Raw genomic sequence first — 14,803 nt, 5'->3', positions numbered from 1 at the left:
CTAGTGTAAATATCAGTGATGTAAACCAGGCATTTCCCTTCACCCATGGGGCTGATATGCTCTGTAATTTCTGGAGGTTTCAGTAACGGTGAGCGTCGACCCCAGCCACCCCTGAACCCCAGCTGTGAAAGAATGTTAACCAGTCAGTGTGGGAAGAAGGTGCGTTTCCTGACATTGTGCTGTTTTCATACATTCCCACGAGCTCTCCCCATAAAGATTGATCTTACATTAAACTCAGCTGCTGCAGTCTGATTGGTGAGATCAGATTAATTCTCCAGCGGAGGGAAGGATAAAAGTCCTATAAAAATAAATGTAAAACACTTGCATTCAGGTCCTGTCCTGCACATCTGGAGTACACCCCTTGCTCAAACTTTTGGGCAGGTGAAGAGTGACACCTTGTGGCTACATGTGGGAAATGCATGGCTCACCCATCTGACGGTAGAAAGCACGTTGTAAACACTAGTACCTCATCTAGTGTCACTATTATGTAGGGTTTTAATAACTTATTATAATGAGTAACAGACGGTTGAGACTGAGGTTGAATCCTCAGCCAATTTCATAATCACACTCCCATTGACTGAACATCACAAGAGAGTCAACAACCTTTATTTATCCATATATGTGCCACTCAGAAACTGGGAAGAGGTGTTACAGGATTTGCCCCTAGGAGAAGCCTATATGGATCATTTACAATTTCTTTCTACAATGAGGCCATTGACAAAATAATGAAGGGAAAAAAAAATAAAAGACAATATGGTCGTAACAGTGTAAACGCATGGTAATATACATGAAAGCAAAAAAATAAAATTAAAAAAAAAAAGCAATAGGTATCAGTGACATCAAATTAAAATGTAGGGTAAGTTAGTATGAATAAGAACAAAAGACTCCTGAAAACCCAAACTTTTTTTTTCTCAAATAACAGCTCGGCATACATTTCTACATAGCATGCAATAAGGCACCTATCTAACACAAGGAAGAAACCTATGCTACAGTTTGAAGCACAATTGTTATCCAAATGAAAAGAAAAGAAAATATTGCTCACCATGTTCACTCCCATAAAAACTGTATATCTCTCATTCCCTTTCATATAACCCAAGCCATATCTAAAAAAATACATCAGTTTGTAAAAGATATTTTACACAGAACAGTAAATAGAGCGCATCCATTGGAATTCGGAAAAATCTTGTAAAAGTGAGATTTTCTTCTCGTGTAGTCTTTAGTATACACAACCTTATTTTTCTTTTCTTTTTTTTTTTTAGATCAAATTGTGATAGTTTGCAAGATCAACATGAGTAAGAGTTGCCTATATTCTATACACAGGTCATTGAATTAGTCTCCAAAGCAATAAACAAAGTGTGATGTTGCATTTCGTGTACATTTTGGTGCGTGAGTACAGAGGAAACTGCACGGTAAATAATTAGGACACAGTACATGTTGTAATATGCTACCCAGGAGGTCTTTATTTTCTATTATGCATTTTCTAATAGCTAAATTGCATGTCATAATAGAATCAGGGTGTCAGCGAGTATTGCTCTCTGTACAGTCAATGCAGCAGTGCTTACCCATCGTAGACATACAAGAAAAGAACCTTATAAATATACAAGATCGGCTCATGTCGGATGGAGCCCGAATTCAAGAACAGGCTGCATGAGAACACCTGCAACATGTTTTTTATCTCCAACACGTAAAACAAATTATAGTCATAAAAGGGAGAGAAAAAAAAAAGGTGGAGACGAGGTGGATCTTACTATCAAAATCTTTTGGAACAGCACACTAGTCACCTATACATATATATATATAAAAGAAAATCATTAAGTATTTACATTGGATTCTCCATGTTTGCTTCACAAGGGTTATGTGGGTGAAAAAAAAATAAAATTGAGACAACAGTTCTTATTCACCAATTGTGTTGGTAGTTTTGAATAAAGTTGCAGCTGAAAAGCACATGTCCACCTGAAGGTACATAAACTGAATTCTTCTATCAAAAAGACTAACCAGTGAGTGAAGCATATCTTCTCCTGGTAACAATTTTTAATCATGTAGATCTTCAAATCACATTTTTTTTTTTCTTTAAAAGTGTTCAAAAAGAGGTCCTGGAGCAAGTGAAGCACAATCACAAACAAGAACAGAGGCTCCTTCAGAATCTATTATTATACCCTCTTCATACTGAGCACAAAGTCCCGGGTTCAGCTCTGAATTATAGGTTACAAAGTCCTTCAGGACAAGCCATTTCCTTTTGAAGACTTGAGTGTTACTATCCATTTATTCTCAGCTGCTCCACATCAATGTAGCAATGTGCTAACCCGACCACTGCTGTCTTTAGAAGTTGGCCTGGGGTTTCCTGTGGCGTGGCGATATCAGTGATGGGACCATTGGTAGAACATAGACAGGGGGAGCAGGGGTGTTTGCGCTTGCATGAGACAGCATGTAAAAGTTGGAAAGGGTGCTCACTGATCTACATGGATCCTATGATGTCTGGAGAGGGAAGATGAATGGTTAAAGCCTTTTCCACACTGGGAGCACCTGTATGGTTTATCAACAGACAGGATGCGCTGTTTAGGGAAGGCATTGTTTGGGAATCCTTTCCCTGTGGGAATGGTGGTGTACTGCTGTGGTTGCGGCTGTGGTGGTTGTGGCTGCTGCTGCTGTTGCTGTTTGGCTTCCAAGTGAACTCTCTGATGCCTGGCAAGGGAGGAGGAGTGATTGAATCTTTTGCCACAGTGAGCACAGGTGTAGCTCTTTCCCTCCGAGTGGACTCTTTGGTGCCGGGACAGAGAAGAGGAATGATTAAAGCCCTTCTCACAGTGGTGGCACATATAGGGCTTATCTCCCTGCTGGTGCACCCTCTGCTTTGGGGGAGTGCCATAAGACATGGGTTTCCCAGGCTGAGGTGGAGAAAACACTGGATTCTGCAGGTGGGTTTTGTGGTGGCGAGACAGTGAAGAGGAGTGATTGAAGCCCTTGTTGCAATGTCTGCAGGTGTAGGGCTTCCCTCCGGCGTGGACTTGCTGGTGCTTCTTAAGATGGCGTTTGCGGACGAAACTCTTCCTGCACATGTTGCATTTGTAGGGTTTCTCACCCGAATGGATCCTCTGGTGCTCTCTCAGGGTGGCAGCAGCTGCAAAACACTTGCCACACTGCGTGCATCGGTGGGGTTTATCACCAAGCACAACTGCTGCGTGGGTCTTCTGGTGCTGCTTCAGGTTGGAAGTTGTAGCAAAGCCTTTGCCACACTGACCGCAGGTGTATGGCTTCTCCCGTGCATGCACCTCCTGGTGCTTTTTCAGATGCCTTCTGCGGACAAAGCTCTTCCTACACTGGGTGCACTTGTATGGCTTGTCCTCTGAATGCATCTTCATGTGTTCCCTCAGGGTGATGGCAGCTGCGAAGCTCTTACCGCACTCTGAGCATCTGTGTGGCTTGTCAGGGAGATGAATCATCTGATGAGACTTTAGGCTGAAGGCATCAATAACATCTTTGCCCATGATCTCAACTCCTGGCGGAACGTAGGGCTTCTCTTTCATGTGAATCTTCATGTGTTGTTTGAGGCTGGCCTCCACAGCAAAGCTCTCACCACAGTGGACACAGATGTAAGGGTTGAGGTCCTTATGGATCTCAAAGTGTTGATGGAGATCAGCTATGCTGCCAAAAATCTCCCCACATTCGTTGCACTGCAGGCCGTGGGCTTCATGAATGATTACACCATTTTCGGACTCCACTGTCAACTCCCCACCGTGGTCAGACTCTACTTTCACAACATGCTCACTTTCCGTCTTAAGTAGCACCTCTCCCAGTAGAGCCTCACTTCCTGTTGTCTTGATTTCGGCTCCAGTGAAACAATGCATCTCCCCATGTTCCACCTTAATGTAGTCGTGGTCTGTCTCGGCTACAATTGCATCCACACAGGCTACAGCGCCAAGATCTGTCCCCAGACCCTGGATCTTTAAGTCTGAGCCATGGATCTCCAGCTCTAATCCACGCTTTTCCTCTGTCATGATCTCCGTTTCTGCTCCGTAATGAAGGTCGACATGGCTGTGGGCTATGACACACTCCGACCCAAGTGTGTCAAGGCCGGGTGTGTCACATTCAGTCTCTGACTCGGCCATGAGAACACACTCCAGCCCCACGACCTCCGTTTTCTTGCCGGACGATGACTCAATAAGGAATCGGGGAATAAAAAGCGTTGTTTTGTTCGCTGCCGCGCTGGTGTTCTTGTCAGCAATCAGATCTGCAAGAGAGGAAAATAAAGAAGAAAAAATAACCACTGTGCCTTGAGTGGTTTTCATTTCAGTGATAATTTGTCTAGGGTAACATGTATTGATAAACAGAAAAACTAAATTATCCAGAGGTAGACAAGAAGGAAAATGTGTTGCCCCGATTCCCTAGTAATCTCACAAAATTTGATGTGGAGGCCTTGGGCTAGTGGCAGATTACTGTGCTGGTTTCCTTGCATGCCTGATAGTGTCCAATGTTTTTCATATACATCTTACAGTCGCAAAATGATAAATGGTATAATATGGTTGGCAAGAGAACAAGCAGAACAATGTAACAGCCCGTTGGCATCAAATATTACCCGACAGAAACACTGATACTGAATATGAACAAGTACACACTGTTGTATGGATGTACATAAGAACCCATGTAGTGTCCTGGTGAGGGTAAAGCAACATATCTTTAAGTCACATTGACACAATTACCAATTTTAATATTTCAATACCCGATTATCACAAAGCGTACCACACTCACATGAGAAGTCCAAATCAAGTATGCTTAATGTGAGGTGGTGTTTTCCCTACCACAAAATCATATTATGGGTGTATAAAAAAATCATGATGTTGGCTATTTGGTAAGGAATTGTGATGTAATCCAATTTAGAACATCTCAGGGGCTCTTTATACAATTGCAGGAAGAGATGATAAAGCCAATATTAAGTTAAAAGCCTGTCTTGCTAAAGGACAAGTTTGACAACAGATCATTGTCTATGGGCAGACAATGTTAATGATCATCTGATCAGATATTGTCCAAGATAGATCTTAGAGGTCTTAGATCTTAGAGGCTCCTTTACATCAGTCTGACACCCACCCCCTCCTAGAGAAGGAGCACTGCTCGCCCGGGACAGGCGTGCACAACCACAGCCAACACAAATAGCATCTGGTTGGTGGCAATAAAGCAAACAAGGGGTTAGTGGATGTTAGGCGATGGGTGATCAAAAGAGGGCCTTGCTATTACACAAAACTATATATTCTGTACTACTGTATATCCTCTGGTCTACACTCTTATCTACACCACTGAGAATCTGCTGCATTATGCCTAGAAAACAGTGATTGTGCTGGGGATGTATGGGGCTAATAGCTGGTGGTAAACAACGAACAAATAGAGATAGTGGCTGTAAAATGCATTTCCTATAAATGCTCATATTTCATCACCGCCACTCTGGCAATACTTCATAGCACGCCAGGATATCAATTTGCTAGCTATGTTAGCACTTAAAACAAGCTTCACCTCTCTGGCTAATGATAAAATCAAAGTGGAGCCGCACATCATGATCAACCTAGCAATAGTAATACAATCCACAAGCCAAAGCCCGATGGCCCAAAATACGATTATCTGCGCAGTTTCGTAATGTCGTTATTAAATAAGCGTATATGGTCTAAAAATTATGTAAGTGGCGAAGTTTTAAGGCTAAACATTGAAGTTCTGGTTGCTAGCCCTCAATAACAGCTACAAATAGCTTTCATAGCCGCTAGTTAGCTGGCTATGGTCGAGGGGGGACTGGTTAACGACAAAACAGCATTGTGTTAGCTGCTAATGTTCGCGATTTAGCCAGCTAACTAGCTTCTTAGCAAAGGCAACAAGAGAGTAATCATAGTGACGACTAAAAGAACAGCAAAATACTTACATTAAAATGATCTATCGAAGTAAGTTATTTGGTGCTATTTCTGACGCAGCTACAGACGCGGAAATTCTCCTTGTGCGAGTATTAACAGGCCATCTTGTTGTGCCACACCAGCACTTCCAGCTAGCCAAGATTACATGCTCGCCTAAGATGGCTGCCGCTAGCTAACGTTAGCCAAGTTAGCTTCCGCCCTTCAAAACATGTTGAATTAGACCTACCCCCGAAGCGATCTCTGGTTATGCTAAAGACACACTCACCGTAGTCAAAATGTGCGTCTAGCAATACTGAAATAGTCTCAAAGCCCCTTAATGACATGCAATATCGCCGAAGACGACATTGTAAGCTAATGGTTTGTCGGTTAGCACGCTAAGAGCCATACCGTAATTCCAACCAGGAGTTGGCTAGCAGAAACAAAGATGGCTAACCGAGAGGGCGATGAATGCTGCGCGAAAAGCCCGGGAAAGGACGCCTTTTACTTACACTAGGATCCACGTAGATTCCAAATCCCTGGGTAAACGTAGCTTAAAATACTGCAAACGACCCGAACAGTATCAGGCAAGAGCTTCGGCTGCTGCTCGAGAGGACGCGACTAATCTTGGCTACAGACCTACAGCCCTCCTTTACTGCGGCAGCACCAGACAAACCGCACACACGACTTCAATGGCGGCCTTGCTGATGTTAGCAGCTATCCAGCCGAGACAATATTAGCGTGCTGGCTACATAGCCATGATGCCAAGCTAACGAGCCAGCTAATCCAGTTTGTTAGCACGGCTAGAGACTGCTCTGCACTTTTGCGCTAACTTCGTCTGTATATTCCTAAACACTGTAACGGAAGCTTTGCTAAACCACCCATCCGACCATATTAGGTCTGGTTTCGCATGCAAAGATAAACTGGACACTGATTCAAGAAGTACTGATGGGCCGATCTACAAGGAACACGTCTCAAAAATAACCTGGATGGGAATCAAAACAGAAATAGTTCTTTATCCAGTGTGTCTCTTCCCAGCAGAACAAAATGTAACAACCAGTGCGAGTCTGGGCCTGTATTTTTCCATTACAAAGTTCGTTACTATCGGAACTGGAGAAGCAAAATAGACCCGTAAACAAACCGCACGCATTGGCTGTAATAATAAACAATAACTTCGATTACAATCCGTTAAACAGAGACTTCCTTCTGCCCGAAAGATGGAACTACTTATGATGGAGTAAGGTGAATTTTAAACGATGAATAATGACCAGGAGAAAAGGATCACGCCGGTTTAAAATCATACATTATTGCGTGCACACACCCACCTTTCTGTCCGTTTACTTTTGACGACTGAAGAGAGAAAATAAAGAGAATCGTTAAAATGCTTCAAACTCTGGGCTGAGAAGAGCTTTGCAGGCTGTTGTGAGGCTCGTCAAACCGCTGTGTGTGTCCTCCTCTCTCGGTCTGTGTGTGTAGCTGGCGCCACTGCTCATCTGGCGCCAACGTTGGACTACCGACGCACTTTAGCGAAAGCAACCATTGTCGTTTCAACACAGCAGGGATGCCACTATCGCCCCCTGCAGGCCAGGGGTGGTTCGTGCAGGACAAACTGGAGAACCCAAAGACTTATCTTTTTAATTTGCTTTGTCTTATGCAGTGCTTGGTTAGTGTGGACTATTTAACAGTGATGGAACGTCACTAAGTACATTGACTACTTAAGCTTTACTTAAATACAATTTTGTGGTACTTTAGTTTATTTTCTGCTACTTTTTAGAGGTAAATAATGTACTTTTTACTCCATTACATCCGTTTGATAACTTCAGGTACTAGTTACTGGTGTTACCATGTATCGTCATCATGAATCAGGCTTTGAGTGAACATGTGAATCTGCGATGTAAATTAGCTCACAAATAAGTTTGTTCTCTGCCTTTGAATTATTTCTGATGCACAATCACAATACTGTCATAATTTTGTTTTAGGACTTTTATACACTGCTAACATAAATTAATTAATGATTTAGATTATTTCTTCTATCACTGGCTACACAAATAATTTTTGCGCTTTATATTATTCTTACTGTAAATAAAACTGCACATTATCTTCTTGCACCTCATGTTCCATTTACCTTTGCTCCTTGATACCTCAGCATTTTATTTTATTTACCTCAGTATTTTCTTTTATAACTAGTTAAGCCTTTTATTGTATATAGTACTTTATTGTTTTTTGTATATTGTATATAGTACTCTACCAGCCAACCATTTCCAGGTGCAAATTGCTACAAAGAAAGGGCCTGATAAGCCTGATTGTTAAATTGTACCCTAACATCGCTCTGATCTTTACCTCAGGGAAAATACCAACTATTGCACCCGGAGAAAATGCTGAGACATACTTGATTTATTAGGCGGTGTGCACGTAGACCGGAAAAACTGATGCCTCAGGCAAACGAGTATGAAAGAAATCCAAAGCGTCTTTGAAGATGGATGTGTGAAACTAATTACTTAAAACAAAACAGTGTCTCAAGTGCCAAGTGGATATTTAATATGCACATTGATTAGTCAAACTATGCCAGAATACAAGTATTTACGTTATAAGTTAATTCAATTAGTAATTCTGACATTTATATTTGGAAACACGACATTCAGGCGAAGGTGAATACAGAAAACAAATGGATGAGCCATGACTAACTGAGAGTAGTGCTCCAATGCTGCTTGTTCTTGAACCTTTTGAGTCTCTGAAAGATATGACCAATTTCGGTGTTTTGATTATAGTGGTAGAGACAACGTCAAACACGCTCCTCCGGCATTTCTTCCAGGTGTTCGGGTGGGTTGAGGTGACTGTGAAGGCCACAGCATGATTCACATCATTAAACCTAACACGCCCGCTGTGACTGAAAATCTGCGTTCATTAAGTTTTTTTTTTGATAAATTGTGTAGTAATAAAGTAGTCCCACAAGATGATGCTGTTTTCCCATCGCCGGTGTTGGATCAGGTCCTGAGACTATGGGCAGCACATGTTGGACAGGTATATTGCAAAGGTCCGAAGACAGACATATAACAAAAGTGATCTTGAAACAAACACAACAAACGAAGTGAAATGTAAAATAACTTTAACTCTCGTTGTACATCAGTCCTATTATTTTTCCAGTTTCATCTCCTTTGTCTCTGCCCTCTTTGTTGGAGGCAGAGTGTTTGTAGTAACACCCATTCCCTGACTATTAAGCGTCCAACCAGGAATACTGGTTTTACAGTGAGAGTCGAGCACATAGCTGAGATTCTGTCACACACTGTGTCAGTCTCACAGTTTCGCTGAAGCTGTTAACTTCAGGAGCAAACTTTCTCCGTGGATACCTTGTTCTGCTCACTTCTTTATTAAGCGGTTGACCTCGACCCGTTTTATTTTGATTTCAGCACGTTCCTGCTGGGCTAAACCACCTGTGGATTTGAATTGTGTTACCACCTCTGCTTGGTAAACATGTCGCACCCCAGCACTCTGGATTTAGACAGACACAGCAGCTTGGACAAATCCCGTCGCTCCACCGGTCGAAGCCAGTCCAGGGCCGAGGCCAAGTACGGGGATGTCCTGTGCGACTTCTGCACAACAAGGAAGCAGAAGGCCGAGAAGTCCTGCTTGGTGTGCCTGGCATCATACTGCGAGAGCCACCTCCAGTCTCACTATGAATACCCTGCCATGATGAAGCACAAGCTGGTCAAAGCCACAGGTCAGATGAGAGAGAAGATCTGCGCTCAGCATGACAAGCTGCTGGAGGCTTTTTGCCGCACCGATCAGACATCAGTGTGTGTGCTGTGCATGATGGATGAGCACAAACACCACGACATTGTCCCAGCTGGAACCGAGAGGACCGAGAAACAAGTGAGTGGTGAAAACATCTCTCAGTCTATATGTTTGGGGAAGATCCTTGAGGATCAATTTGAAATTGTTTTTCTTGTACAAGGCTGACATGAATACAGCAAATACTTCATCTGTAGTGTTATCATCCACTAACAATGTCAGCCTTCATGTCGTCCCCTCTACAGAAACAACTTGGCACCACGCTGCACAAATCTCAACAGAGGATTGACCAGAGAATTAAGAAATGGCAGGATCTCCGACAAGCTGTTGAATCAACTAAAGTGAGCAACAAGCCCCTACACTCACGTTGACAGACTAGAAACATATCTGCTCGCCATTCTAACAAACTCTGTTTCCACTCAGCACTCTGCACAAATGGTCCTGGAGGAGAACGAGCGGATCTTCACTGAGCTCCTGCTTTCCATAGAGAGGAAGTACAATGAAGTCAAGGAGATGGTCCGCGTCCACGAGAAGACCACCGTGACGCGGGGGGAGATACTGCTGGACCGCTTGGAGGAGGAGATCACCCTGCTGAGGAAGAGACACAACGACCTGGAGAAGCTCTCGCACACGGACGATCACATACACTTTCTACAGGTGAGGTTGATCTGAACTGAGGGCCAAGACCGTTACACGATTTGCTAGACGTTCCCTTTCTCATCTCTATCTTCCCCTTTCTTATTATTCTCCAGAGTTGGCAGTCTCTGTCAGGCCCCTCCGGATATGAAGACCTCAACAACATCACTGTCGCTCCCTATTACTCCTTCGATGCTACCAAGAGAGCCATCGCCGCACTGAAATTACAAGTAGAAGAAGTCAGCAAGACAGAAATGAGCAAAATCTCAGGAGCAGGTGGACAAACTAGTCTTTCTTCACCTCAAGGAGAACTGGTGCCTCTCTTTCATGATGCTTACGCTGCCGTGTGTCTTTATAATCTGTCTGTCCACAGTGAAGGAAGTCTACATCACCCAAGAAGTCGACACAAAGACGAGGAGAGAATCGATTCTGATGGAAGAGACGAAGATAAGAGAGGAGCCGAGATCAAGGGAAGAGCCGAGAGCAAGAGAAGAATCGAGATCAAGAGAAGAACCGAGGACAAGAGAAGATTTCTTGAAATGTGAGTTATTAGATTACTTTTAAACATAGTTATTAGCTGTAGTCATGGTTTCTTAAGGGGTAGTGACAGGGAATTCTCTGTCCCTGACAAAGGGATGAGTACACCATGTGGTGAAACAACTGAAACGAGGGTTAGGGAAGGTATGCTGCTTGCAGAGCAGGTTTGGTGAAATGTAAGACAGCCAACTCACAGTTCCGTGTTACTTAAACAAACACGGGTGTTCCTGCTTTTATAATCCAATGTAAGTCCAATGTAAAGCACAATAAGCTGATGTGTGGTAATTACAGATGAAAGGTTGAAGCAGAGGCAGAGATGTTAAATTGTCACACTGCAGGCTCACAGAAACATCTCATCTCAAAAGACACAAATAGCGAGACACACTGTGTGAAAAACATCCCAGAGATGAATAATAATTGTACTGTCCTGTATTTTTTAGATGCTAGCCAGCTGATTCTGGATGTCAACAGTGTCCATCCCAGCCTTCACCTCTCTGAGGGTAACCGAACAGCCACGATGAAGAGTGAGCCCAGGAACTACCCTGAGCACCCAGAGAGATTCGACCACTGGCAGCAGGTGAGAATTGACTGCCTGCAGAGATGTCATTCGTGACTGAAACTGAAGAGGAGGGAGGTTCATGTTTGCGAATGGTGTAGAGCCGACAGGATCATGTTATCAAGGAGGGGGCACGCAAAACCTTGAATACAGATTTAAGAGTCAAAAGAAGCTTTCACTGTCGGTGCTCTTCTATTCGCCCCTCCTGGTTAACAGGTTGACTTGAAATGACTACCTAAATCCGGCTTTTAGTGTAAGTCTTTAAACCCTGCTTTCAATTGTGCGGCAGCGAGTGATTTCTCAAGGCAAATCCATTTATATAGCACATTTCATTTACCCACGGGCAGCCCAAAGTGCTTTACAGATTACAGGGACAAAAGCACTAGAAATAAATGATAACAACAATGAAAGCAAACACAGGAATACAAGAAACTGAGACACTGTTATGTGGGCCATCAATATGAAAAATGGTATATTAATGCTATTCTAAAGTGTGTGATTGTGTGTGCGCATGTATTTCAATGCCACCCCTGCATTACTAGGTGCCCCACTTGAGCCACCCTAGTCAAAGAAATTCTGGACATGCCCCTGCTTTATGGCCATGCAAAAAGCAGAACTTTATCTTTTATTCTCTTATTTCATCCTTTTTTATTCCAGGTGTTGACCAGGGAAAGCCTCAGCGGGTCCCGTTGTTACTGGGAGGTGGACTGGAGGGGGACAGAGATAGACATTGCAGTTACCTACAAGGGAATCCGCCGCAAAGGAAATGGCAACGAATGCAGCCTGGGCTGGAACGACAAGTCCTGGAGTCTGTACTGCTCGGACTCCAAATTCTCCTTCGTGCACAACAACAAGAGCAAAGATCTTCCAGCTCCAGCAGGGTCCCGTATTGGCGTCTACCTGGATCATGCAGCAGGAGTGCTCGCATTTTACAGCGTCTCTGATGGCATGAGGCTCCTGCACAGGGTCCAGACTACATTTACGGAGCCCCTCTATCCCGCATTCAGTGTGTGGGGCTTCGGCACTACTATCAGACTGTAGGAGAGTCACTGTAGAGTCCAGATTCATTCTGGTTTGATTCATTTTTTGTTAAAAGTTATTTTGTCATCATTAATCATTTACTAGAGATTTAAAGATTTTTGTTCTTTTGATCACTGACTGTTGTTTTTGGGGCCATCTACTCTGAAGAGAGGAGGACAGAATCTCAGTTTTATATGTGACTTTTGATTTTCAGGTTTTTCCTTGATGCCACATCTCTCTTTCTTTATTATTTTAAAGCGTGTTATATTTATGTTATCAATGATAAATGCTGTCTTTAAAAATAAAGTCTAGTTTCAAAAGTTATGACCGATTTATCTGGCACTTTGAGGATTTGCACAAGACAGCTGTGTCTGACCTTGTTAGAAACACATCATGTGGACACTGGGTCAACATCACTGGGGCTGGAGTTGCTGTTTTTCACACTCATGTCGGCCTATTAGCCATCTTGGCTCCATTATTACAGAAAATCAAAACTGAGCCTAACAGTGGCGGGTTGTTCCACAGAAATGTCCACTTTTGGAAGGGCAAAATGTCTGGACATTGTCTTCCTTTTCAACATTTAAACTTAGATCACATTGTTCCATATCTGTAAACACAAATGAAAGCTTAAAGACGTTTTATCTTTTTAAAACAGGTTATACCCATTAATAAAAGTAACACCAATGACAGTAACACCAGTGACGATATTCATTAAAAGTGTGTTTTACAAAAGGCTGCTGCATTGCATCAAACCACATGATCAATCGATCATCAATCACCAAAATACACCCAAATAAACTGTCACACAATCCATTTGTATTCTACCATTAACAATTCCCTACTACTACTACTACTACTACTACTACTACTACTACTAATAATAATAATAATAATACATTTAATTTGTAATGCACTTTACATTTAAAGAGATCTCAGAGTGCTAAAGGAAAATCAACAGCAAAAGAGAAAACATTAGTAAAAAAATGTCTAAAAGTCAAAAGCAACTTAGAGGTCATAGGATCTGCTAAAAAGGAAACTTTTAAGTCATTTTTTAAAACATTCAACAGTCTGTGGTGCCCTCAGGTAGTCAGGGAGGCTGTTCCACAGACGAGGGGTGGCAGAACAGAATGCCCGGTCCCAAGGTGTGGAACTGGGGGTGGAGACAGTGTGAATCTGTGGAGCGGAGGGATCGAGATGAGGTTTGTGGGGTTGACAGTTCTTTGAGATGGGAGGGGGTGTTGCCATAGACACACTGGTGAGTGAGTAGGGAGACCTTGTAGTCAGTCCTGGTGGAGATGGGAGGCCAGTGAAGTGAAAGGAGGATGGGTGTAATGTGTTCATACATGCGCACGCTCATCAGGATCCTAGCAGCACTGTTTTGCACACACTGGAGCCTTTGGATGCTCTTGCTAGGGGGATAAATATGAGTTGTTTACATTTGTACTTACTAATAAAGTAAGTTACATGAGTGACGTCAACTAAAAGCTGCATATGAAATCTTGAGACTATTTCTTACAATTGAAAAGAGACAGTGGACTCAACCATGTCCTATCTTCAAAGATATTATGGAAATAGGACACATGAACGTAATGTCATCAGTTTGATTCTTATTTCAAAATAATAGACTTTTGTCAGACAGTAACCCCCTTGATGCAACCAAAGTGGACAATTACTTTCATAATGTTGTTTATAATATATATAGTTGGAATTTTATTTTTTCAATGTCATTTTCTATAATATATTTGGTAGTTTTGTGCATTTTAAATGGAAGAAAAACTCAAAATATGGCACTTTCCATCTATACACAACTGTGGGGACAAGTAGTTCTGTGGTGCTGGGAATGTTAAATAATAGTTTAAGAAACACATATTGCCAAATTGATGGCTCAAGAGGCAAGAATTGTTTTTTTCTAAAGAAAAAAAGAATCTATTTAGGAACATAAAAATGGACATTCCCATTGGATGACTAGACCAGGAAAGACAAAACCTGGAGGACCCTTAAGATTTTAAGAATTGACAAATGTAAACAATTCACTTGTTGATGAAAAAGCGATCGAGCCACAACAAGAAAAATAGAATTGTATTTATCCCAGAAAATGACTGAGACACAGTGGTAATAGGCTAGAGAAGACATGAGCGCAAGGATAATCTCATCAATAATACAATGATATCTAAACTTATAAGTCTCAATAAGTACAATCCAAGTATTATAAAACCATTAAAGGTGCAATATATCAATAAATATATATATATTTTTAAAAAGGTTTTGTGTAAGGATCATAAATTGATTCATGTGTCCCATTTCCTCTTAGCGAGATGTATAATACAAAGAGATCAAGAGGAAATCAAACCATACTGAGAGTATTTTTGAGCAGTTCTTCATTGCAGACTGTACGCATTGC

General features: G+C 42.3%; 2 protein-coding genes across 5 annotated transcripts; one reads left to right on the top strand and one right to left on the bottom strand.

Annotated features, from left to right (window-relative positions):
* Positions 1-590: 590 nt before the first annotated feature.
* On the bottom strand, positions 591-7,376 carry si:ch211-198a12.6 (uncharacterized protein LOC563253 homolog). Of its 3 annotated transcripts, none has more exons than XM_037122916.1 (2): positions 7,190-7,376; positions 591-4,228 (listed from the first exon to the last, which is right to left on the bottom strand). In XM_037122916.1, the coding sequence occupies exon 2, from the start codon at positions 4,104-4,106 to the stop codon at positions 2,448-2,450; it is 1,659 nt and encodes a 552-aa protein (XP_036978811.1). In that variant the 5' UTR covers positions 4,107-4,228; positions 7,190-7,376; the 3' UTR covers positions 591-2,447. The 3 variants fall into 3 exon arrangements, with proteins under 3 accessions (XP_036978811.1, XP_036978812.1, XP_036978813.1); XM_037122917.1 differs by lacking the exon at positions 7,190-7,376 and adding an exon at positions 6,377-6,752; XM_037122918.1 differs by lacking the exon at positions 7,190-7,376 and adding an exon at positions 5,900-6,050.
* A 1,130-nt stretch (positions 7,377-8,506) lies between these two features.
* On the top strand, positions 8,507-13,167 carry ftr14l (finTRIM family, member 14-like). Of its 2 annotated transcripts, none has more exons than XR_005079195.1 (8): positions 8,507-9,734; positions 9,899-9,994; positions 10,077-10,310; positions 10,406-10,565; positions 10,663-10,830; positions 11,267-11,403; positions 12,040-12,965; positions 13,058-13,167. XR_005079195.1 is itself a non-coding variant. In XM_037122919.1 (8 exons), exons 2-8 carry the CDS (start codon positions 9,336-9,338, stop codon positions 12,421-12,423), a joined length of 1,578 nt encoding a protein of 525 aa, XP_036978814.1. In that variant the 5' UTR covers positions 8,507-8,885; positions 9,272-9,335; the 3' UTR covers positions 12,424-12,521. The 2 variants fall into 2 exon arrangements, 1 of the variants encoding a protein (XP_036978814.1); XM_037122919.1 differs by lacking the exon at positions 13,058-13,167 and having other exon boundaries at positions 8,507-8,885; positions 9,272-9,734; positions 12,040-12,521.
* The last annotated feature ends 1,636 nt before the right edge of the window (positions 13,168-14,803 follow it).

This window comes from Acanthopagrus latus, chromosome 15 (genome assembly GCF_904848185.1).
Source record: "Acanthopagrus latus isolate v.2019 chromosome 15, fAcaLat1.1, whole genome shotgun sequence".
In the NCBI taxonomy this organism is placed as follows: Eukaryota; Metazoa; Chordata; class Actinopteri; order Spariformes; family Sparidae; genus Acanthopagrus; species Acanthopagrus latus.
The sequence above is the reverse complement of the archived record's forward strand: the minus strand, read 5'-3'. Positions and strand labels throughout refer to the sequence as shown.

Coding starts and splice junctions, on each gene's coding strand:
- ftr14l (XM_037122919.1), top strand. CDS start 9,336: ATGTCGCACCCCAGCACTCTGGATTTAGACAGACACAGCAGCTTGGAC. Junction 9,995..10,076: donor AAGCTGTTGAATCAACTAAA/GTGAGCAACAAG, acceptor GTTTCCACTCAG/CACTCTGCACAAATGGTCCT. Junction 10,311..10,405: donor ATCACATACACTTTCTACAG/GTGAGGTTGATC, acceptor ATTATTCTCCAG/AGTTGGCAGTCTCTGTCAGG.
- si:ch211-198a12.6 (XM_037122916.1), bottom strand. CDS start 4,106: ATGGCCGAGTCAGAGACTGAATGTGACACACCCGGCCTTGACACACTT.